Source organism: Mesoplodon densirostris, chromosome 17, assembly GCF_025265405.1.
Source record: "Mesoplodon densirostris isolate mMesDen1 chromosome 17, mMesDen1 primary haplotype, whole genome shotgun sequence".
Taxonomy (NCBI): Eukaryota; Metazoa; Chordata; class Mammalia; order Artiodactyla; family Ziphiidae; genus Mesoplodon; species Mesoplodon densirostris.
In genome coordinates this window covers 16124639-16148634 of record NC_082677.1, presented here as the reverse complement: position 1 = coordinate 16148634, position 23996 = coordinate 16124639, and the positions used below count along the sequence as shown (strand labels likewise).

General features: G+C 42.7%; 1 protein-coding gene across 1 annotated transcript in view; it reads left to right on the top strand.

Moving 5' to 3' along the window:
- The window catches only part of WDFY2 (WD repeat and FYVE domain containing 2), a 173739-nt gene that overhangs the window by 135843 nt on the left and 13900 nt on the right, over positions 1-23996 (top strand). The window contains exons 7-8 of the mRNA XM_060079897.1: positions 9558-9684; positions 22443-22548. Of these exons, the coding sequence (XP_059935880.1) occupies positions 9558-9684; positions 22443-22548 (233 nt within the window). The remainder of the gene's footprint in view (positions 1-9557; positions 9685-22442; positions 22549-23996) is intronic.

Below are 23996 nucleotides of genomic sequence, written 5' to 3'. Positions count from 1 at the left end.
AGTCTTGTTTACGGTGGAGGCTTTCACATCTAACAGATGTGGATTTTCCTCAGGAGCCCGTCAGGTCATTGGCTCTCCATGTGACGAGTGCTGCCGCTCACCGGTGAATGCAATCAGCCTAGTCCTTGCCCTGTTCAAATCCCGCTCATGGAATTACAGCAATAAGTGGAAGTATTATGCGAGTCACAAGCGTTGTGAAGCCCCGAGGCTGCGCATGGGCTTCTTTGGGAGCAGTTAACAAGAGGGCTTCTTGTCCACAGAGTTAAAGGGGGGCTTCTAAGAAAGTGGTGTTTAAACAACACCTTAAGAAGACTGGGGAGTTACCCAGGTGGTGGGAACATTGCAGACTCCGGATGTATGAAGCAGGTTTGAAGCCTGCAGCAGATAAGTGTGAATGGAGTCCAGTGGCCTGTGTGGAGAGCCAGGGGTGAGGGATACAGGTTGACGCCCCAGGCAACGTGAAGAACTTCGGATGGACGTTGTTCTCAGGCAGTGGGAAGCCAGTGGTGGAGCTGAGGCAGGGTGGTAACCTGCTTTCTGTTGTAACGAGTCGTGGTAGCAGCGGGTGGTGGATTGAGTGGGGACGAGGGTGGATGTGAGGAGGCCTTTTAGAAGGAAGCTACTGCCGGAGTCCCTGGCAAAGGGGACTGCTGTCTGGACCGGGAGAACAGCGGCGGGTGCGGAGAGTGGAGGAGGGGTTCAGGCTGTGTTGAGGAGCTGAGTCAGCAGCGCTTGAGGATTGGCTGCAGCAGGAGTGGCTTCCACGTTTCTGTCTGGAACATTTGGGTGGACGGTGATGCCATTTACTGAAAGTGGGCACGGCAGAAGTAACAGCAGGTTTGCGAGAGAATGTCGTGGTGCTTTAAACTGAACACGACCAAGAGGCCCCCTTGAGGAGTCAGCTGGATGTCCTGCTGTGGATCTCGGAGGAGGGTGTAGCCTAGAGACGGAGCACGTTCACCTTTCCAGAAACACTCATCACTTCAACCTGGAGCAAAATGCAGTAACTGAAAGGTTACATACTCTATTCAAGAGGCTCCGTGGTCTGAGGACTTCCTTGGCTGCCTCTCCTCTGGGCGCATTTTGCCTGCACACCCTCACCCTGCACGTGTGGTGGGATGTGCATGGTGAGATACCAGGTCCCACTGGTAGAGACAGGGCCAGCAGTTTCCAGCCCTGACTTTGTGACCCTCCACCTAGTCTTTAGCTTTTGCAAGATATGTTGTAAAAGTCTCCAAAAATTAGCTCACTGAGCATTTGGTAACATGTATGAAATTTCTAAAAATGTTTATACTCTGATCTGGTTCCACGGTTGGGAAACTCTTCTAGCTAAATCAGAAATGTGAATGAAGTTTTATGTATAAAAAGGTTCATCCTAGCAAAACGTATAATAGTTGAAAGTTAAGCAGCCTAACAGTAAGTGAAATAAGGTACATCCATGCTTTGGGATATTATGCAGCCATTAAAAGTTCCATTTATGAGAGTATAAAATAGTATAGATAAAACCTTGACTTTTAAGAATGAATTCATTTATGTTAAAAGTTATTCTGTCGGTTATATTGTGGAGGGCCAAGGCAGGGAGAAGCGTATAATGAAACCATGAGGGAGAGCTCTGGAGCGGAAAGCTGAAGTGAAGGACAACGAAATGGAATAAATGATTTTTGTCCATTAAAATATCATAGGGCTTCCCTGGTGGCGCAGTGGTTGAGAGTCCGCCTGCCGATGCAGGGGACACGGGTTCGTGCCCTGGTCCGGGAACATCCCACAGGCCACGGAGCAGCTGGGCCCGTGAGCCATGACCGCTGGGCCTGCGCGTCCGGAGCCTGTGCTCCGCGACGGGAGAGGCCACAACAGTGAGAGGCCCGCGCACCACAAAAAAAAAAAAAAAAAAAAATCATAGACCCCAGAAACCCACAACCGTCGCAGCCCTGGCTCTCATTCTCCATCCTGGTTATGGGTCATGCAGGGTGAGGAGGATGGCCTGGGTGTAGATGGAGACGGGGGAGCATTGTGTCTGCACTGCTCCGCGAGCTGGGCTCGCTGAGGTGGTGGGCTCGCTGCCGCCAGAGGCGTCAGGGGGAAAGGGCTCTGCTGCTCATCAGGAAGCTGACAGGCAGCAGTCGCCGCAGGAGGAAGAGGCTCCCCGCCCCATCCCTCTGGGCCCCTCTGGGTCTGCCAGAGCCTCTGTTGTGACGGCTTATTGCTCTCCTTTATCGTCCTCCCGTGCTTCTTTGCCATTCAATTAACGGGCCAGGAGAGTAAACATACACTGAGCACCTCTGGTGCACCCAGCTCTGTGCACTGTGCTTGAATACAAAGATGTGGAGCCTAAAGTCTACAGTGGGGACAGATTTATAATCCAGCAAAGTTGGATCCAGTGAGTGATGGTGACATTTAGAGACATGGGCAGAGGTGGGAGCCTCACCTAGATTGGGGGTGTTGGAGGGAAGGCTTCCTGCAGGAGAGGGCACGTGAGCTGCACCTTGAAGAGGGAGAAGAAGTTACCTGGGGGATAAAAGGTAGGTCTTGGCGCTCCAGGCAGAGGGAGCAACCCCGTCTTGTGAGAGAATGGCTCCACCAAACACAATGTGCGTGTCCCTCTCGTTCCCAGAACCAACATTGTATATTTGTGTTGGTGTAGGGTCTGAGTCTTACTTGTTTTGAATATATCCACAGAGCTTAGCACAGTGCCTGCCATATAGAAGATGCTCAGTACCTGCTTGTTGAACCGATTTGAAATGAATGCTGTGATTTACAATTTATAAGCCAGCCTCCAATAGAGACCCCGTTGTTAGGTCATTTACATAGAACTGGGATGGGACCACAGGGCGATTTTTTTGCCTCCCCAGTCCCATCCTGTTTCCTGTCTTGCAGCTTTTCCTTCCATCCTTCCCACTCTTCCTGAAGCCTGTGGTGTAACAGTCTGAGCCCTGGGAGAGTCTGATGAATATGCCCTGGCTTGCTTTAACCTGAGCCTCAGAAGTCTCTGTTCTCTCTTCCTGACTCTGTGTTACCGAGAGCTCTCCTTCCCAGCTCGGGCTCCTTGCAGCCTGATGTGATGTGCAAAAACTAGAGGTGGACCTTGTTTCTAAAGCTTCAGTTGATCTTATGATGGTTGAGATAGCATGAGAACGCGCTGGTCACTGCCTTAGGCTGACTCAACAAAAAACAGTGTCACGGAGATGGTCCAGATGAGGCCTCCTGCACTATAATCATACCTCACGTTTATTGAGTGTTCCCCATGTACTAGGCCCTGTTCCATGTGCTTATATATATTCACTCATTTAATCTTATAAGTTAGTTTATTTTTAATTTTTTTATTTTTGGCTGCACAGGGTATTTGTTTTTCTCTTTTTGGCTGCGTTTGGTCTCCGTTGCTGCATTCGGGCTTTCTTTAGTTGTGGCGAGCGGGGGCTACTCTTCGTTGCAGTGCATGGGCTTCTCATTGCGGTGGCTTCTCTTGTTGCGGGGCACAGGCTCTAGGCGTGCGGGCTTCAGTAGTCGTGGCGCACGGGCTTAGTTGCTCTGCGGCATGTGGGATCTTCCCGGACCAGGGCTCGAACCCCTGTCCCCTGCATTGGCAGGCGGATTCTTAACCACTGCGCCACCAGGGAAGCCCCACTCATTTAATCTTAACAAAACTATTATCATCCCTCTTTTATGGATGAGACTTCTGAGGCTCAAAGTCTTAAATAACTTGCTCAAGGTCGTATACCTAATAAGGGTAGAGCTGTCACTTGAGCCTAGAATCTGGTTCCAGAGCCTTTGCACTTCTGATACCGTATATCAACTTCCCATTTCTTTATCATAAACCATCCTTATCCCATAGTCACCAACAAACGCCAGAGGGCCTGCTTCTCGTGGTGCAGTGCTGGTAGATGATGGTGTGTATTAGTTTGGAGGAGCTGAATGGTGTCTATCACTTGGCACATAGAAAACCCTATTTAAGGATTTCCATGTTTATTTGGAGAGGATGAACAGCTCATCCAATTAAGTCTTTAAAGTTAAATAAGTCTTCCTAACCATTCTTTTTACCAGTGCCCACCATTATTTAAATCTAACACGATGTTTTAAAGAACCTGAGCCACCCATTTTACATGTTGTCTTAGTCCATTCTGGCTGCCATAACAGGATACCATAGACTGGGTGGCTTATAAACAACAGACATTTATTTATCACAGGTCTGGAGTCTGGGAAGTCCAAGATCAAAGCACTGGCAGATTCAGTGTCTGGTGAGAACCCACTTCCTGGTTTCTATATGGCTGTCTTCTTGCTATAATGTCACATAGCAGAGTGGGTGAGGGAGCTCTCTGGGGTCTCTTTCTTTTTCTTTTTTTTTTTTTTTTTTTTTTTACATTTTTATTGGAGTATAATTTCTTAACAATGGTGTGTTAGTTTCTGCTTTATAACAAATTTAATCAGTTATACATATACATATGTTCCCATATCCCCTCCCTTTTGCGTCTCCCTCCCACCCTCCCTACCCCACCCCTCCAGGCGGTCACAAAGCACCGAGCTGATCTCCCTGTGCTATGCAGCTGCTTCCCACTAGCTATCTACCTTACGTTTGGTAGTGTATATATGTCCATGCCTCTCTTTCGCTTTGTCATAGCTTACCCTTCCCCCTCCCCATATCCTCAAGTCCATTCTCTAGTAAGGCTGTGTCTTTATTCCTGTCTTTGGGGTCTCTTTCATAAGGGCACTAATTCCATTCATGAGGTCTCTGCCCCTGTGACCTAATCACCTCCAAATATTGAATATCAATATGAATGGGGGGGGACACAAACACATGTTAAATAGGGGAAATCATATATTTGTCATCTTTCTCTTTTCTATCCCCCTAATCCTTAACCAGTCAAGCAAGACCATCTCCAAAGCTTCTCCTTGAGATGAGCATTCCCTGACTTAACAGGTATGAGTAGTGGAATAGATGAAGACCAGCACATAGACAACACTGGTCAGCCAGGAAAAGAGATGTCATGTGCCTGTTTCATGTCCTAAGAACAGGCAAAGGACAGTCATTCATGTACTTCCCCCTTCGTTCAATCATTTGCTTATTGAATGCCTACTGTAAGCCAGGCAGAATTCTAGATCCTGGGGATCCTGTGGGAAAAAGCCAAAGCCCTGGCCCTCCTAGAACTTATATTCTGTTGGGACAGTAGGCAATGCTCTGAAGAGAAATACCATAAGGAGGAAAGTGGTAAGAGTAGTCAAGGGAGGTCTCTGAGGAGGTGGCATTTGTGAGGGAACAAGCCAGTGATAATCTAGGGGAAGAAAGTCACAGGCAGAGGCAACAAAATGCAGAGACCCAGAAGTAAGAATGAACCTGGCCTGTTCTAGGAACTGTGGGAAGTCCAGCTGACTGAAGCAGAGCTAGTAAGGTGGGGAGGAGGGAGAGGGAAGCCCCTATAGTGGCAGAAGCCAGATCACACAGGGCCTGGAGAGAACTGTGGGTTTTACTCTGAATGGGATGGGAAACCACAGGAGCGATTTAAGCAAGGGGTGTCATCATCTGCTTTGTGTTCTTCAGTGATCACTCTGGTGGAGAATAGACAACAGGGACGGGAGTGGATGCAGGAAACGTTGTATGAGGCTAGTTTAATAATTTCAGGGTTTAAAGAAGGTGCAAAATAGTGCTGAGAGTCCCGTCCATCCTTCACCCCTATTCCCCACATGTTAACATCTTTGAAAATTACAGTACAAATATCAAAAATCAGGAAATTTTGATACAACACTGCTTGTTAATCCGCAGACGTTAGTCACATTTCTCTGGTTATCACACTAATATCCTTTTTCTGGTTCAGAATCCAACCCACGACTACACCCCGCGTTTGGTGATAACGTCTCCTTAGTTCCCTTAACCTGGAACAGTTCTTCAGTCTTTCTGTGCTTTCATGACCTGGACATTCTTTTTTTTAAGATTTTTTTTTGATGTGGACCATTTTTAAAGTCTTTATTGAATATGTTACAATATTGCTTCTGTTTTATGTTTTGGTTTTTTGGCCCCGGGGGCATGTGGGATCTTAGCTCCCTGACCAGGGATCGAACCTTTGCCCCCTGCATTGGAAGGGGAAGTCTCAAACACTGGACCACCTGGGAAGTCCCAACCTTGACATTTTTGAGTACTAGCCTGACTGTCGTTCCCCTGTAGAAAGTCTCTCCATGTGAGTTTGTCTGATGCTTCCTTATGGTTAAATTTTTATAAGAATAAAACAAAAGTGATGATATGCCTTCTCAGTGCATCATATCAGAAGGCACATGATACTGATTTGTCCTCTTACTGGTGATGCTAACTTTGATCGCTTGGTTAAGATGGTGTCTGCCAGGTTTCTCCATTGTAATCACCCTTTGTAATACATCAGTATGTTGTGAGGAAATACTTTGAAACGTTGAAACTATGTAAATATTCCGTTTCTTATATATCTGACAAACTAACTAGAGTACTGTATTTGTATACAAATCTTTTTATATTTGGCCTTATTACCATTTTTCATGGTTAATTTTGTCAATTCTTCCCCTAACCCCCTTCAGTGAGGTTGTACCACTTATTTGTAATATGGCTAGGTTCACTTGTTTCTGTTCATATTCCATTTTGGGTTCTCCATTCCCCCTCCCCCTCAGCAACACACACACACACGCACACGCACACACACACACACACACCCCTAGTTTTTATTTTTTACTTGTTTTTGAGTATGTGAAATATTAATATGATTCCAAAACTCAAAACCAAACCAAAAAAAACACAATAAAAGTATCCTTCATCGCTTCTCCATTCCCATTCCCCAGCCTCTCCCACACACCTGCTGTAGTTAACAAATCTCAGTAATTTCTCATCTACCCTTTTTTCTTAGATGAGAGGTAGCATAATGTAGATATTCTTTTGCACTTTGCCTTTTTCCCTTTATGGTGTATCCTGGAAATCATGTCATAGCCATCCATCAGGTCTTCTCCATTCTTTTTCATAGCTGCATAGTACTCTGTGAATGTACCATAGTTTGTTCGCCCACTCTCTTATGTGAGCATTTAAGTTGTTCCCAATGTTTTGCTATTTCAAACCATGCTGAGATGAATAGAGTGTGTATTTTGGTGTATTTGATGGGAGCAGGGACAGTATCTTCAAGATAAATTCCTGGAAGTGAGAGGGCTGGATTGAGAGCTAAGTGCATATGTAGTTTTGTTGGATATGGCCTTCCCCATGTTACTGGTTTGCATTCTCATCGACAATGTATGAGAGTGCTTTTCTCCCCCAGAGCCTTTACAACAAAATGTGTGTCATACTTTTTAATTTTCTAGGCAAGAATTTTAACTGTGGCTCATACAAGGATGGTAGCAGTGGAGATGGTGAGAAGTGCTTAGATTCCAGATACATTTTGAGGGAAAAACCAATTCAGAGTTTATAGTGGGTTGCTTTGGAGGCTAATGTAACAGTTTTCCAACCAGCCTTCTCTCTAATTCTGTTTAAGTATTAGGCATCAATATTAACAGTCTAAACTGATAACTTCTTTTCACTTGTCTGATATTTTTGAAGCTTTGGGTGACTCTCACCTTCCTCTTGGACCAGCCTTATTATAATATTCTAGTGATTCTATGGCATTGTAGTAGGTAATGGTACTGCTCTAACAAATAACTTTCAACATTTCAGTGGCTTAATGCAAAGGCTTTTTTCTCATTCATGTAACAATCCAGTGCAAATGTTCCTGTTCTTTTCCATGTGGTGATTCAGGGTCCCAGGCTCCTTCTAGAATTTCTCTGTGTCCTGGCATCTTGGAGTCCTCCAGGAGGAAGTATAAAGACAAAGTGGAAAAGGAACATCTTAACTGCCTCGGCCTGGGAGGGATGCATATGACTTCTGTACTTTCTGGGTTCCCTTGCTGAGAACTGGTCACATGCCCCCTAGTTGCAAGAGGGGCCAGTTAATGTGGCCCCTGTAGGAAGCAACTTTCCAGGGAGCGCTGTATATACAAGCAGAGGGAACATGAATTTCAGTAAACAGTTAGCTGGCTCTGTCACAGATATTTAACAAAGTGAGTCATTCTAGTACTGTGTGGGGATAAACATTTTGCACAATGGAATGCATATCCTTAAGCATTACATTCTCAGATACTGAAGGAAGGTTAAGGGGCGGGGGATGGGTACATGAAGTTTAATAACAGGGAGAGAAGATGATTTATACAGAAAGAGAAAATATTTAGCTTTGAAAGGCTAAGTAAGCATAACAGAGGAGTTCCAAATAACGAGATTTGTGGATGAAAAAGCGATTTTTATGTCTTCATTCATCTGCTCTTTCGTTCATTCAACAGGTACCACCAGAGCCTGTTTGCTGCTGGCCCTGTGCTTGTTTTGGGGTGGGAGCGGGGGAGGGAAGAGGAGATGGGAGCTGCAGGGGGTGGTCAGCACAGGCGCACTGGGGGAAGTGGTGTGTATTCTTACAGGGACAGGAATATATACAAGCAGAATGTTGTGCAGGTATAGGGAGAAGCTATTAAGCATAATCCAGGATAGTGGGTTTTTTTTTCCCCTTTTGATCTTGAAAAAATATCTTCGGAGACATTATATGAGAGAAACTTTCCTAAAAGCTTTTAAAGTGCAGTACTTCATTAGAACAAATTGATGATCGAAGGAAGAAAAATGTCGGATTCCAACAAATAAGAAGCAACTTGTATGTTCTTTTCAGAATATAATATTTTTCAATAAAAATGAGTAAAAAATGAGTATTTCTCTTATTCTTCAGTATTCATAAGCTTTGTGCTCATCTTATACATAAAAAGTTACTATTGTTCTCAGTACACAAGAAGTTTGATTTATGATGGGACTGCCAGGGAAGAAAATCTGGCATAATATTTTATAGCCAAACCACTGGAGTGATGCTAATAACCATCTGTACTGCACACCACAGTTTACAGAGTGGTCCCGGGTAACTGGTCCGGTCATGCTCACTGTAACCCTGTGAAGTAGGTAGTGGTTAGGCTGATATTATCCTCAGTGGTATCATCGTATTACCATCATCCCCAGTTTACAGTTGAAGAAACTGACAACTTGAGGATGTAAGTAATTTCCCCAGAATCTATAAATTTAAATTCCCAGAGAGAGAAAATAAACTTTAAGTTCTGATGTTGTTGTCTATCAACACCTGTATTCAAGAATAAAATAAATCTAACTGAGCTTTTTTAAAGCCCTGTTTACTGCTCACCTGCTGTTGGGATGTGGGGTAGACGGGGCTTAAAAACTATGGTCAATATTTCCAAACAGTGCGGTATTTTCTGTTCTTAGAACTATGTCTATTTTTTGAAGGTCAATTAATTGCCTTTTTCATTCCCCTTTGGTCTTTACAGGAATTGATTTTATGGTACATTAAATTTTGGGGAAAAGTGCATAAAGGGTGGGACTTTTATTCTTGGAGCCCATTTTTCTCTTTGGGGACTGATTTGTTCTTTCAACAGAAGTTTGTCGTGTGCCAGGAATTGCCCTAGATCCGAACTCTTCTGCTCTGACAAGTTATTGGTGAATAATGTTGTCACTTTGTGACTAATGGCCAGCTGTGTCTGTTCTCTCAGGTGGGGTGACTGCTCTCTGTTGGGACCCCGTCCAGCGGATGTTGTTCTCGGGGAGCTCCGACCACTCTGTCATCATGTGGGACATTGGTGGGAGAAAAGGAACAGCCATCGAGCTCCAAGGACATAAGTAAGGCTGCTGGTGCTTTTATTTTTTAATTTATCATTTATTTTTAAATTTTATCTATTTATTATTTATTTATTTATCTATCTATTTATTTATTTATTTGCGGTACGCGGACCTCTCACTGCTGTGGCCTCTCCCGTTGCGGAGCACAGGCTCCGGACACACAGGCTCAGCGGCCATGGCTCACGGGCCCAGCCGCTCCGCGGCATGTGGGATGTTCCTGGACCGGGGCACAAACCCGTGTCCCCTGCATCGGCAGGCGGACTCTCAACCACTGCTCCATCAGGGAAGCCCCAAATTTATTTATTTTTTATTTTTGGCTGCACTGTGGGGCATGTGGGATCTTAGTTCCCCCACCAGGGATTGAACCCGTGCCTTCGGCAGTGAAAGCACCGAGTGCTAACCACTGGACCACCAGGGAATTCCCTGCTGGTGCTTTTATGAAGAACTCTGGGAAAAGATTCCCGGCTGAAAGCTGGAACAAAGGCATGTGGGCCAGTCTTTGTGGCAAGAGCTTAGCCTGGGGATAACGTGACAGGAACACAAATAATGGCCACTTTGATTTATATCTGTACATAAGTATGTTTATTTATTTATACCCCCTTTTAATCCACAGAGGATTTGAGAGTGCTTACAAAAACCACAAAATAAAATAATGGCAGCAAAGAAATAAAAGGTAAAAAAGAGAATCAGGGAAGACTATAAGAGTAAAAATTTGAGAGTGAGAGAAAAAAGAGCTTCAGAATATAAGCTACGAAGGCCTACAGAATTTCTATAATTGAGTTCAAATGTGGTTTCAAGATTCCTGGCAGCTAAGGAAAAGGGGAGAGATAATATCCTCACCCAGTGCATGTTGTACTTCCCCAGATATTTACTGAGTACTCGCCTTGATTAGTATCAGGCTCTTCTTCCTTAAGGAGTGAATTTCAGGAGACTGAGGGGAAGAGCAGAGAAAGCTTTGTCCTTCCTTGGAGCAGTTCTCAAACTTTGTTGTCTGCAAAGAATCACTGAGAAATCTGTTAAGCAGATTCCTGGGCCCTGTCCTCTGAGATTCTCTCCACTGGTCTGGAGCTGCGGGCATCTGTGTCGTAACAAGCCTCCCAAGTAGCTCTGCCAGTGACCCTTGGACCACACTCTGATTTGTCCCACGTGTGCTGCCCGAGGTCCCCGGAGGCAAAGCCTGATTGTGTTGCCAAAAAGAATTTTCAATCTGCTTTAGAACTCTGAAGCTAATCTGAATTGTCTTTAACTTTTAAAGTTTCCAACCTGATCTTAACTATGACTCTAATATATCAACTCCCATGAACTGAGTGGTTTTAAGCAGCATTAGCTCTGCCTGTAGATCTGCCTGGAAACACGAGTTTCAAAAACTTCTCCTACGTAGTTAAATTTACAGTTTGGAATTATTAGATATGAGCTAATTCCATTTTAGAGGGCCCATGCACAAATAATTATTTTTTGTGTTAGAGTTTAATTTTAGAGACGTAGCTACTAAGTCCTTCATTCCCACATGAGAGAACAGATCAGTTGTCCGGGGCTATACTTGGCTTGTGGGACCACTCAGACCTCAGTATCAGCTCATGAAAGGAATCACTCCCTTATGTCACTCCATGACAAGGGGACACACATCGAGATCACGTAGAAGGAGTTGACCTCATTCATGTAAGTGAAGAAAAAGAAAAGCAAAATACAGCCCCGTTTCCTAATACTTGGTTACTAGCTACTCTACCAAGTAATTCCTGCTACTCGGGCTCCCTCCGAGAAATCAAATACAGGCTTTGAATGAAGATCAGCAGTGTTTCTTGGACTCGTTCAGATTAGCTCATAACTAGTTTTATTTCTACGCAGTGGTTCACAAAGACTGAAAGCAGGGTGAGCGTCAGGACTCACCGCCAGCATCACTGGGTGCTGCGTGTCCTTAGGCAAAACGTCATTCTGCGAGCCTTGCATCTACAGTTGGATAAGAAAGGAAAAGCTATAAAGTGGAGACAGAGTCTCTCAGTTCCAGAAAAATGAAGCCTAAACGAATAGGTCTTCCAGTCTCTGAGACATACAGGCTTGGCCTTTTAGAAGATGAAACGAACCATACTCGGAGTCCATCCTGATAGGATCGCACCCTGGAGCTTGGCGCGGTGGACAGGCTGGTGAGATCGGGCGCTACCGGTCAGAACCGCCTTGAACAGGAAGAACAGCAGAAGGCCTTGCCTGGTGCTTTATGTATTGATCATTCAAGCTTAGTAATAAGGTGGAGTCTATGAGGGGCTCCTTGACACCAGGTCTTAGTCTGAGAGCGGTTGCCCTTGGTGTCACAGAACTAGAAGTAAACTTCCTCAGCATCGTTGGTGTCACGCTGTGAGAGTGGGTTTGAGTGCCCGAGGTGGGGACAGGGAGCATTGGAGCTGCTGACAGATGGAGGAAGACGGGGTTCACAAAGAAGGTGCAGGAAAGCAGGGCAAGGGCATCAGGCAGGATAAGGCCCACGTTCACAGCAGCCATTCCTCTGCCATGAAAATTGGCCACTGGATTGGTGTTTGGTGATTCCTGTATTTGTTTTTCATGTTTTATTTTTTTCCCCAAATTATCAGCAATCTTTTCTTGTTTCTTTTTTTTTTTTAATTTTTATTGGAGTATAGTTGCTTTACGATGTTGTGCCCGTTTCTGTTGTACAGCAAAATGAATCAGCTATACGTATACATATATCCCTTCTTTTTTGGATTTCCTTCCCACTTAAGTCACAGCAGAGCACTGAGTAGGGTCCTGTGTGCTGTACAGTAGGTTCTCATTAGTTATCTCTTTTATACATAGTATCAATAGTGTATGGATGTCAATCCCAATCTCCCAATTCACCCCATCCTTGATTCTTGTATTTGAGTAGTGCCTAATATTTTGTCAAAGAGCTTTCAAAACACACAGACACCTCAGTTTAATCTTACAGTAACCCTATGAAAGAGAGAGGTCAGATGTCACTTTTTCAGTGAGAATATTGGGCTTCCATCCTCAAAGACTCCAGCTGGTGGCTTAGGTCTCCCAGACCTCAGTTCAGTCCAGCAGAGAGAGCTTCTCAGAACCTTCTTTGTATCCAGCGCTGTGCTAGGCTCTGGGGAAACAAAAATGAACATTGAATAACATGGTCCCCACCATGCCCCATGGTGTTTTCTTTCTTTTCTACTTTAGAGGCCAAAGACTTTCTGCTTGGGGCCTCAGGCTGCCCCTTGCTCTCCTACAATCCCTCATTTTCCCACCTTCCCCCAGGATGACTGTTGGTGGCCAGAGTTCCAAATCAGGGGCCCAATCATTGAGCTTGGGCACCGGGGAGAGCAGACTGGACCAGAGATTGCCCACCCCTCAGGGTGGGGAGACTGCCTTCCCCTCTTCTGGAAACGTCCAGCCATAGCGTGGAGGGACAGCTCCCTGTGGCTTCTGTCCCGGGTTCTGAGCTTTCACACCATCCTTCATTGGCAGAAATACAACGTTAATGTAGCTAGTTTGATTTGATGTGTAAAAATCCCATCAAAGCAGAGAGAGCTTTAGCACAAGTAAGTGATTGATGACAGCAAAAATGTTTCCAAGTCCGAGGAAAAAAAGCTGAGAAAGTATACTTCTATAGTACAATATTATCTGCATTTGAAGCATTTGGGTATTTTTATTCCCTGCAGCAAGTAGAACATGATTACGTGCCAGCTCTGGGGAAAGAAAGGCAAAGAAAAGGTTCCAATTTCAGGGACCAGTTATGTTTTTCAAGAATCAGTTACCAGTTAGATGGATATTATTGAAGCATAAACCTGGACATTTATTGTCCCGTGCCCACCTTGTCAAATCTAATCGTGGGACTTGGACCTTTTAGATTCTTTTTTATTCTGATAGGTATAGGATAATACCTATCATTTCATGACCAACTTTTCTTTCATGGCCACATTTTTTCTTTCTAATAGTGTTTTCTTAGGACTCTAAGACTTTCTGGCAATTTAACTTGACGGTAACTTGATTAAAAACACAGGTAAAGGTCTGCGTGGTCCCTTGTGATGGACCCCTCCGCCAAGACTGGGATCTGCAGGCTGCCTGAGGCTCAGTCACAGCCGTGACCCTACGCCCGCATGGCCTGTGTCTTTGCCTCCTCTTTCCACAGCCCCAGCTCTGGGTTTCTCTCTTCCTCCTCTTACCATGGGTAAGACTTTTGTTATAAGCATCTTCGAATTCTTTTGGTAAAGAAATAGGCTATTCATAAATAAATAAACATTGGGAGAATTTATGCTTTTCTCTTATATCAAAGTTATGAAAGGAAGTAAAATTCTTGCATTCAGCTTCTTCTGGGTTTGGGAGAGAGGGACCAAGGATAAATATGTATGAAAGCTTTCTCTCCTTCTGAATCTGAGATTAGGAGCGTTTCTCATTGTCACACTAGAGAATCATTAGGGGTGATGGGAAGAGATGTCTTTTCTATTTTTAACTATCTAGCTAACTAAAGACATAATAGGTCAAAGTATTAGCAGCTAAAGTTCTTTACAGAGGGTGGCATCTCGTCAAAGAGAGAGGGGTTGTATAGTGTGGTGACTAATAATAGCCTTTGAGTCAGGCCTGGCTGTATATGAGGCAGCCCTTCTGCTGAGGGCTCTCTGTAGGCTTGGGCAAGGCACCTCACCTCTGATCCTCAGTTTCCTCATCTCTAAAATAAGGACAGTATTGGAAACAAAAGCCCTCAAAGGTTGTCAAAAATCATAAATAATATAATGCATGTAAAATAATCAGCACAAGAATAAGGGGTAATCAGTGGCAATTTTTAACATTATTCTTGTTAGTAAAAATGATAATAATTCAAAAATCAAGCTTTCAGATAAGATTACTGTTTCTCCCTGATTGTAGCATTTCCAATGGAAATATTGCCACGTACACCTACTCCCTCTATACCTGATATATTCAGCAGATGTTCATTGAGCTCCGTCTACAGACCAGACTTTGTATTGGGCTCTTAGGACCCAAAGATGACTAAGAAAACAGTCTCTGCCTCTATGGAGCTGTGCTAGACATATGAAAAGGTGGTAAAGGTGGGTCAGTTTGCCATTTTACTGGAAAGTAGGGGCCTCAGTGGGGGATTCCCTCTTGATCTAGATCTTAGGAGATGAAGAGATTCTCATCGTTCTCAGGATTACCCAAACAGAACTGCATGAACTAAATACAGTGGACAGAGGGCCAGTGGCTAATCTGAACTTCCACTCTAGCTAGTGAAGAGCAAAATGTCGCTGATGCCCAAACCAGTGTTCCCAGAAAGGAGACCCCAAGTTCAGGTTCAGCCTTGGCTGTTGTCCAAGAATCCCTGGGGAGATGATCCTTCTAGGGTCCCTTTGGCGTGGGATAACCCTAAGTATCAGTTATCCTGGAGACCTCTCATGTGTGGATCGGTCACAGACCTTCTCTGGTTCTAGGAGGTCTGGAAAACTTAGGAATGTGGGAGTTAAGAATATAAGAGAGAGATCTCTAGAAGCAGATGCTTAACTGATTAGATTTCACCAAATGGGCTGGGAATTTTCATACTTTGGAAAGTTTCATTTCTTTGCTGTACATTTAAGTCCCCCCTACTTTGGGGATGGAACAGGGCCTAAGTTGATGTTTGGGTAGATGTTAGCCTGTGTCTGAAAATCTGTTTCTATAAAGAGGATAAAGGCTTCTCTACCCTTTTTCCTTAAGAAGCGTCAGACACAGGACCAGCTTCATGGGCGTGTGACCTATGCAGTCACACGAGGCCTCACGCTTAGAAGGGTCCCATGCTTGGTTTACTGCTCTACTGTCACCGTCTTGTAATTCTTTTTTTTTTTTTTGACAAGGGGCCCTTTGTTTTCATTTTGCATTGCATCTTCCATGTTATGTAGCTTGGCCCAATCAGAAATACGGCCTCTAGGGCTGGTGAGAAAGGAAGTGTGGCCATCCCACTAAGAATAGTCTCTGTAGATGGTGGAGCCTGTTGGTTGTGCAAAGTGAGGTCTTTATACACTCAAGAGATTTGCAGTGCAGTTCATGGAATGCTCATCTATGAAATAATAACCAGTTTTGAGATGCTTTCTAGTATAAATGCTACAGTGATGCCAGATGAAACATGAATGCAAGAAGAAGGTATCTTTTGGGCTTCCCTGGTGGCACAGTGGTTGAGAGTCCGCCTGCCGATGCAGGGGACATGGGTTCGTGCTCCGGTCCGGGAGGATCCCACATGCCGCGGAGCGGCTGGGCCCGTGAGCCATGGCCGCTGGGCCTGCGCGTCCGGAGCCTGTGCTCCGCAACGGGAGAGGCCACAACAGTGAGAGGCCCATGTACCGCAAAAAAAAAAAAAAAAAGAAGAAGGCATCTTTTACTTTTTATAACCGTTGATCTGTGAACCTGGGGATGTTCCCTCATCTTGTTTTTAACTGCAAGGTGGTTGTATTTTGAATTCTTAAATCAAGAAGCCCCTGAGCAGCTTTATTACAAAGCTTGGGATACAGCATTCATCACTGTGTTCTTCTGTGTTGGAATATTAACAGGACTGGAGTCCCATAAATTATGTATCTGTTGCTGAATGTTGCTGCCAGCTATGAGTGGCAAAGCACTTCCTTCTGTAGCTTATTTCGTTTTGCAAGATCCTTGATGTGTATCAAGGTGCCTTAACAAATGAAATGTAGTTCAAATCACAGGGCGGTTATGAATCTGTTCAAATAGATAGGTTTTCCTTCTTGCCCCGGAATGTCACAATGGTGTCAGTCCATATTCTAAAATGTATGAAGTAACAACCAGGAGAGATAGAAAACAATTGACTTTGTTTTTTAATGAATACGTGTCAAAGATTTTTATATTAGTCATTAATTAATAAAGGGACTGGTAAGACGTTACAACCAGTTCAAAGGAAAATCCAGAGTAGAAACATGCAGAGGCAATGGAGAATGCTGCAATGAATTTGTATTTTCACAGTTGACTTCTTCCATGTGAGGAACAGGATGTGGAAATTAGTTGCATCTTCACTGGATAAAATTCATTTGCAATAGTATCAGTTTTCTATAACTTACAGAGTTATAAAATAGCATAAAGATACTGAAGGTACAGCCCCCCCATAGAGTTAGAAAACCCAGAAGAGCGTGCTAGACCATACCTGATATTCCATTGAAAAGATACCCAGTAATTTCTTTTTGCCCATTTCAAAGTTTTTTGATCTACCTGCGAGTTCTTCCCCCTCCTCTCCTGTAATCAGAATAATCTCAAAAATTATTCTTTTTTTTTTTTTTTTTTTTTTTGGTACGCGGGCCTCTCACTGCTGTGGCCTCTCCCGTTGCGGAGCACAGGCTCCGGACACGCAGGCTCAGCGGCCATGACTCATGGGCTCAGCCACTCCACGGCATGTGGGATCCTCCCGGACCGGGGCACGAACCCGTGTCCCCTGCATCTGCAGGCGGACTCTCAACCACTGCGCCACCAGGGAAGCCTCAAAAATTATTCTTGATCACAAAAAAAAAGGCTGGTCTCATAAAGTTTGGCCTGATTGGTGCAATAGGAGTGTTAATTAACCCGTAGGCCATCTTGGTTTGCTTTGCAAATATGGAGCCATACAGCATTAAACAACTGTTAAGCCCACAAAATTTACAAAAGTTTTTATAAAGAATCTTGGATTGAGCTTTTCAGAACCTCTGTTATCTGCTATCCCAAGGCTAGGAAACTGAGCCCAAGAAAATCTCCACCATTTTTCACCTATAGTACTTATAACCTTGGTTGAATTCCTCGAGGTTTTCAACATTTGCTAGCTTCCTGGCCTGGTAGCTTTCCTACCACCTGTAAGGCCAGGACCCTGCAAACCAGGTACCAGGCCAGTTTTCCTTTTGGGAGGGGGATGGTTATAGGCATTGGCTCCCTTAATTCTTAAAGGGGCTAGTCATATCTGATTCAATGAACACTATCCTCTAATATGATACTCTAGGTAAGGCCTTGTTTGCCCAGTAATATACTATGGATAGATTCTAATTAAACCTGTGAAATAACTATATTGCTGTGAAAATCAAGGGGACTCAGTAACAGATTTTGAATTCTGGGGGATCTCTGAGAATTGGATATCATTCTTAAATGTTTGGATTTAGCTTATCAAAGCAGAATTTACTAAATTGTAAGTTAGAGATAGCATAAAAAGTAAGAGAAAAGGCAGCCTCATATATCCAAAAAATAGAACATTAAAGCAACGTCAACAGTATTCCAGACAAGTAACCACAGTAAAATTTCCCTCTTCAGTTCATTCAGTCCTGTGTCATTAATTCTTGTTCTGCTGGTTTTTGGTTCAGCAGTCTGCATTTGTGAAGCCATCTGCATGCAGACTAAAAAGAGTCCAGAACTCCAAGGAAATCCTGACTCAGTCCACTAGCACAGTTTACAGATTATCTAAGCAATGTCAGTTCAGTACCCTTTGCCTAAGAGTCTATTCGTTTAAATACCAGTATTTAAAAATACCTGGTATATAGAGTCCTTTCCCAGGAAACTCTGAGATTGACCTTTCTGGCCTGTAGCTTATAGTGGAGGCTTCAGGCAAGAATCAGAATAATACAAAGTTACCTGTAGATATTAGAGACTTAATGGTTAATTTTTACTGTTATAAATAATATCAGAATTGAGAAGAGTAAAATTCTCTATTGAGATACCCTACATAACTATATCCTAAGAGATTTGATCAGTATTTTACCTGAAGGTAAAAACAGACAATGAGAGCACTGATAAATCTCCAGGGTCTTCCCATGCAATATACAATTTCAGAAATATATTAATAATATTTTACCCATACTGACTTAACCTAGGGAAAACTAAGCATCTCCTCTGATCTGACGGCTCTTTCTGTAACACAGTAAACAAATGCAATTAGTAACACAGCAATTATGTATAGCATCTTTATTTTTATAAGGCAAAGGGAACAAATCTTTATGATTTTTCTAGGACCCCTCTAGAAAATCTTAAAGATAGTTTTAGATAATCTAAAGATCATTTTTAGCATTTAAAAATATGCTAAAAAATTTTTTTTCCCCAAAATATAGGGTTCAGTGTGGGAAAGCAAAACCATTTTCAGAGGATACTTGATATCTTTAGATACTTGATTAAGATAGGAGCACAGGTGCCTAAGAAACAATACTTGGTTATCTATATAATCGAAGTAACAAGAAAACATTTGAAAATAAATGTAGAAAGTAACACAGTCTTAAAGAATTTAGGTCTTTTCACAAATGAGGGCCCTTGTCCTTTTTCTTTTCTTAAATAATCAAGAACTTTTCAAGTCAACATAAGCTCTGAAAATAATTTTCATGAGACACAGAATCTCTGCTAGCTAGGCAGATTCCATAGAAGGTAAAGAATATCCTTTTGCATTGTAGTCCAAGGCATTAATCAGTAAACTAAGGAGGCAAGCCATCAAAACCGAGGGAACTATGCCAAAATTTTAATGTATTTTATAGCTTTTTTTTAAAGACTCGAGTATTATAAACCAAAGCAAATAAAATTCATTTTCCATGTTTTATCTTTTATTTTTCTCTTTTATATTCTGGAACAAATTTATATTTTACTTTAGAATTGCCTTTTTCATTCATTTATGCTCTCTTGAAAGTATAAGATGGAGTTTTCCAGAGGCTACCTGAGTGACATTATAACAAATGCAGAAAGAGATGAGTATTTGGTTCTTGCCTATTAAGCCAGACATTAAGAAAGACTTGCACAAATATTAAACAATGCCATTTTGTCTTCAAAATATTTTGTTTTGGGAAATATAGTTATTTTCCCCAAAATATATGTTATTTATGTTAAAATGCAATGGATTCATCATTGCTATTTTCCGATGAATCAATAGTTTAAAAACTTCTCAGATTTGATTTGACTTCACTGCCGAGGGCCCAGGTTCGGTGTGTGGTCGGGGAACTAAGATCCCATGGGTCATGTGGTTCAGAAAAAAAAAAAAAAAAAAAAAACCACTACTCTTTTTTTTTTTCTTCTCCCAAAACAAAAACACAGACACAGTCGTATTTCCTTTTCATTACTGCACCTGGCATAGTCTCAACCACCCATTTTAATTATAATAATTAACCAAAGTAACTAACTCATATTTCATAGAGAAGATTGGGAGGAGGGACGATGTGGATAATTGAGAACTTTCCATCGCATGCAGGCATTTTAGCACAGCTAGACTAGCACAGCTCATGAATCACATGACATCAATTTCTGCTGTGACATACATCACTTTTGCATCCCCTGAAAGTGGCAAAAAGAAACACATTCATTTGACGTGACTCACCTCAGTTACAGCCTTTCTACAGCACACAAAAATAGGCAAACATATATAATCATATATGCTTATTATGCTTTGTAATTGAAGTTTCAGTTACTTAGAAATTAGGTAGGTATCCAATGACTATCAATTAGCTCAACTTACTATTAGTCCATTGTAAGTTACCTAAAGATCTTGGGAATGATCTTTAAGTTGATATGCAATAAAACATAATTGTTGTATATATAAAAAGTTTATCAGAATAATTAATTGAACACAAACTTATTTTTCAAAATCTTAAACATTATATAGACATAATATTAGCTTATTTGACTAGTTATCCTATATAAATTTAGGAGGAATCAACCCAAGTAAAACAAAATGTACATTTGCATTATATTTAACACTGGTTAATCCAGAAAAAGACATACCTGTGTTTTAAAACTCATCATGCTAGTCTTATTTGCCAAAGAGTTACCCTAATTTTGTGAACTTGGATCCTTAAAATATCACTGAGTTAGGGTATATTTTCTGTGGAATAATTTTTAAGTCTAGTAAATTTAAAGTTTTAGAGGTTCAGTTTCCTTATTTTCTGTGAAGTTCAGGAATATTTAATTTATATAAGTGCTTGCTTATCTTTATAAGCAAGTGCTTATAATATAAAAGATGCCATGATCTAATTTATTGGTACCCTCCGGAAACAGGAAAGCATTCCATACACAAGAGGTAAAGCCCCTTCTGAATTGCAGACACGGACGCACAGAGCTTAATGGCTTCAGTCCTACAACTGCAGCGCAAGTGAAAAGTAAACACAAAAGCACACAAAAAATCACCAATCGAGATTTCACAGAGTTATTCTCCTTCCCAGTGGCCACAGAATTCTTAATGAATTTGAGCTCAAAATAGAAAAATATTCAAACAAAAACAACAAAGAAACCAGATTCCTTGTTCTCTCTTTGCCACAGGAGCATAGGTCGCTATCATCTTTTGTTGGTGATCAAACTGTCAGACCCTGAAACTGAATTCCCCACCAAGGGGGAATAACTTGTCAGCCATGTATGAACTAGAAAGAAAAATAAAACACAAAATCAGTAAAGAGGGCATGAAAACTAGAGAGACAGAGAATCAGTGAAACTCAAGTCTGTTGCTGTGTTGGATTCACCCTGGGAGCCTTGCTGATGCCTCACGTCTCGGGCAGCACAGGTTACCTGGCTCCGTCAGGTACACCCAGTGGGCATTTCGTGGGATGACCTTACAAATATAACATGAACAGATGGCACAGATTTTATTTAATTGATCATTTAAGGAACCAGTAAGATTATAACCAGTTCAACAGCTTTTTTCCTTAAGTGTTGGTAACTGACAAAGACTGCCTCTTCTGGGGGCCTTAGCATCTTACACGAGCATTTTTAAAATTTGAGCTATAGTTGATTTACAATGTTCTGTTGGTTTCAGGTGGACAGCAAAGTGATCCAGTTATATATATACCTATTCTTTTTCAGATTCTTTTCCATTATAGGTTATTACCAGATGTTGAATATAGTTCCCTGTGCTATACAGTAGGTCCTTGTTGTTTATTTTACATATAGTGAGTGGTGTGTATCTGTTAATCCCATACCCCTAATTTACCTCTCCCCCACTTTCCCCTTTGGACATAAATCATAGGAATATTTTCTTAAATCAGCCTCCCAAAGCAAAAGAAATAAAAGCAAAAGTAAACAAGTAGACCTAGTTAAACGTATAAGCTTTTGCACAGCAAAGGACACCATAAACAGAACGGAAGGACAACCTATGGAATGGGAGAAAATATTTGCAAATGATGCAGTCGACAAGGGCTTAATTTCCAAAATATACAAACACCTCATACATCTCAATATCGAAAAGACAAACAGCTCAATCAAAAAGTGGCAGAAAAGGACTTCCCTGGTGGCACAGTGGTTAAGGATCTGCCTGCCAATACAGGGGACACGGGTTCAAGCCCTGGTCTGGGGAGATCCCACATGCCGCGGAGCAACTAAGCCTGTGTGCCACAACTACTGAGCCTGCGTGCCACAACTACTGAAGCCCGTGTGCCTAGAGCCCGTGCTCCACAACAACAGAAGCCACTGCAATGAGAAGCCCGCACACCATAACGAAGAGTAGCCCCCGCTCACTGCAAGTAGAGAAAGTCCGCACACAGCAACGAAGACCAAACACAGCCAAAAATAAATAAATTTTTAAAAATAGGGCAGAAGACCTAAATAGACGTGCCTCCAGAGAAGACATACACATGGCCAACAGGCACATCCAAAGAGGCTCAACCTCGCTAATTATTAAACGAGCATTTTGACTTATTTTAAGTGTTGAAAATCTTGAGTACTCTCCCAATGTTAGCATGTTGACAATTGCATCCGGTTTCCAAGATCTGCTCTTGGGTGGGGCTCAGGGGTGAGCGTGCAGGTGACCAACTGCTGGGCTTCCTTCCCTCGGGGCTCTCTCTGCTCTTGGGAACTGTCACTAACTCTTGCTTCTTTCGCAGTGACAGAGTCCAGGCCCTGTCCTATGCACAGCACACGCGGCAGCTCATCTCCTGTGGTGGTGACGGTGGCATTGTCGTCTGGAACATGGACGTGGAGAGGCAGGAGGTAGGTGTTACAGCAGCCACCGGGCTGGGCTCTGCAGCCCCGACCCTGCTGAAAAAAGCCTCAGCCTCCCCTCCTACTCACTTCTTTCTTTTATGAGTAAACCATGAAATAAAACATGTTGTGTCAGAAAATTTCAAAATTCTAGTATGAAAGGAGCTTCCTTTTTCTTTTTTAACCCCTCATAAATTGGCACGTAACACTTAACGTAATGGAGGTTTCATAAGAATTTCAACTGGGACTAAGCTGGTTAGACTTTAAATCTGTTGTACTATTACAACAGCAGTTCAGGCGAGAAAGAGGAAGCAGCTATTTTCAGGTGAGTAGCCGTTTGCTATAAAGTGCCCTACGAAAACAGAAAGCGTAGTACTTTATGTTATTGGGGGAAGTGGTGGCTAGTGTGTGAGACATGGTATTCGATGAAGGATCCTTAGTTTGGTATTAATAGAAATATTAGAAATAATTTTTTTGTGTTTGCGAGTCATATTCTAAGCAGTTCTCCAGTTATAAATATATACGTTGTCATTTTTTGGCATATATTTAAGTTTTATCATAACATTCTTTTTTCAGTGAATTTTCTTTTTCATCTTTGAGCATCTTAACAACTGATTTGCTTACTGAATATCTCCTTTGACAGGTACTTTGAAGTTAACCATTTTCTCATTTCCCTAGAATTATGCTGGGTAAACTTTCCCTTTGACAGTGTGTATTCTTCTATTATTTCCTTGCAGGATGCGAGAATTAGAAAAGCAACACTTGAAACATTAGACAAAAGCCATTTCCCAACTTCTTTCCATACCCTCACCCCAATCTCATTTCAAGGGAGTAGTTGCTATTACCCATAATGCAGTGCCTTTCCAATACCAGTAATTAAATGCTTAAGGAGATTGAAGCTTGATTTGCTCAAACCATAAATCCACAGGAGTTCTATTAGTAACTAATTAAAATGATCCTTACCGTCAGGAAGTAGGGAATTGGGGACTTTACGCCCCCCGTGGGTGTAAAGGCAGGGATGTTGGCACAGTGTGTACTAGCCGTGCTAGCCAGGCCCCCATGTGACTCGTTATTCTGCATGGTGGCCTGCTTTGGGTGACAGACAGTCACACCTGGTGTGTCCTGGCTTCTTCCCAGGCCTGACTGACCAGACTTGGGAAGGGGAACCGCTGGGCTCTTTTCCCTCTGTGCACACAGCCTCCCTCCCTGATAGACAGAGACCCAAAGAAGGATAACGATGCGGTGTTCCAGAGACGGAACCAGGTGGTTGGTGGGCAGTCCTCTGAGCCATCTTGCTTCAGTTATGCCTTTTGACATGAAAATATATGGGCGCTCAGTACTTGTTGACTATCTTGAATCTTCTTGAGCGATTTAAAGCTCTAAATGAGCAGTGGTGGTTCCATCTACTTTTTGCACATGTCCCATTTTGCAAACATACATCCCCTGAGGTGTATCTG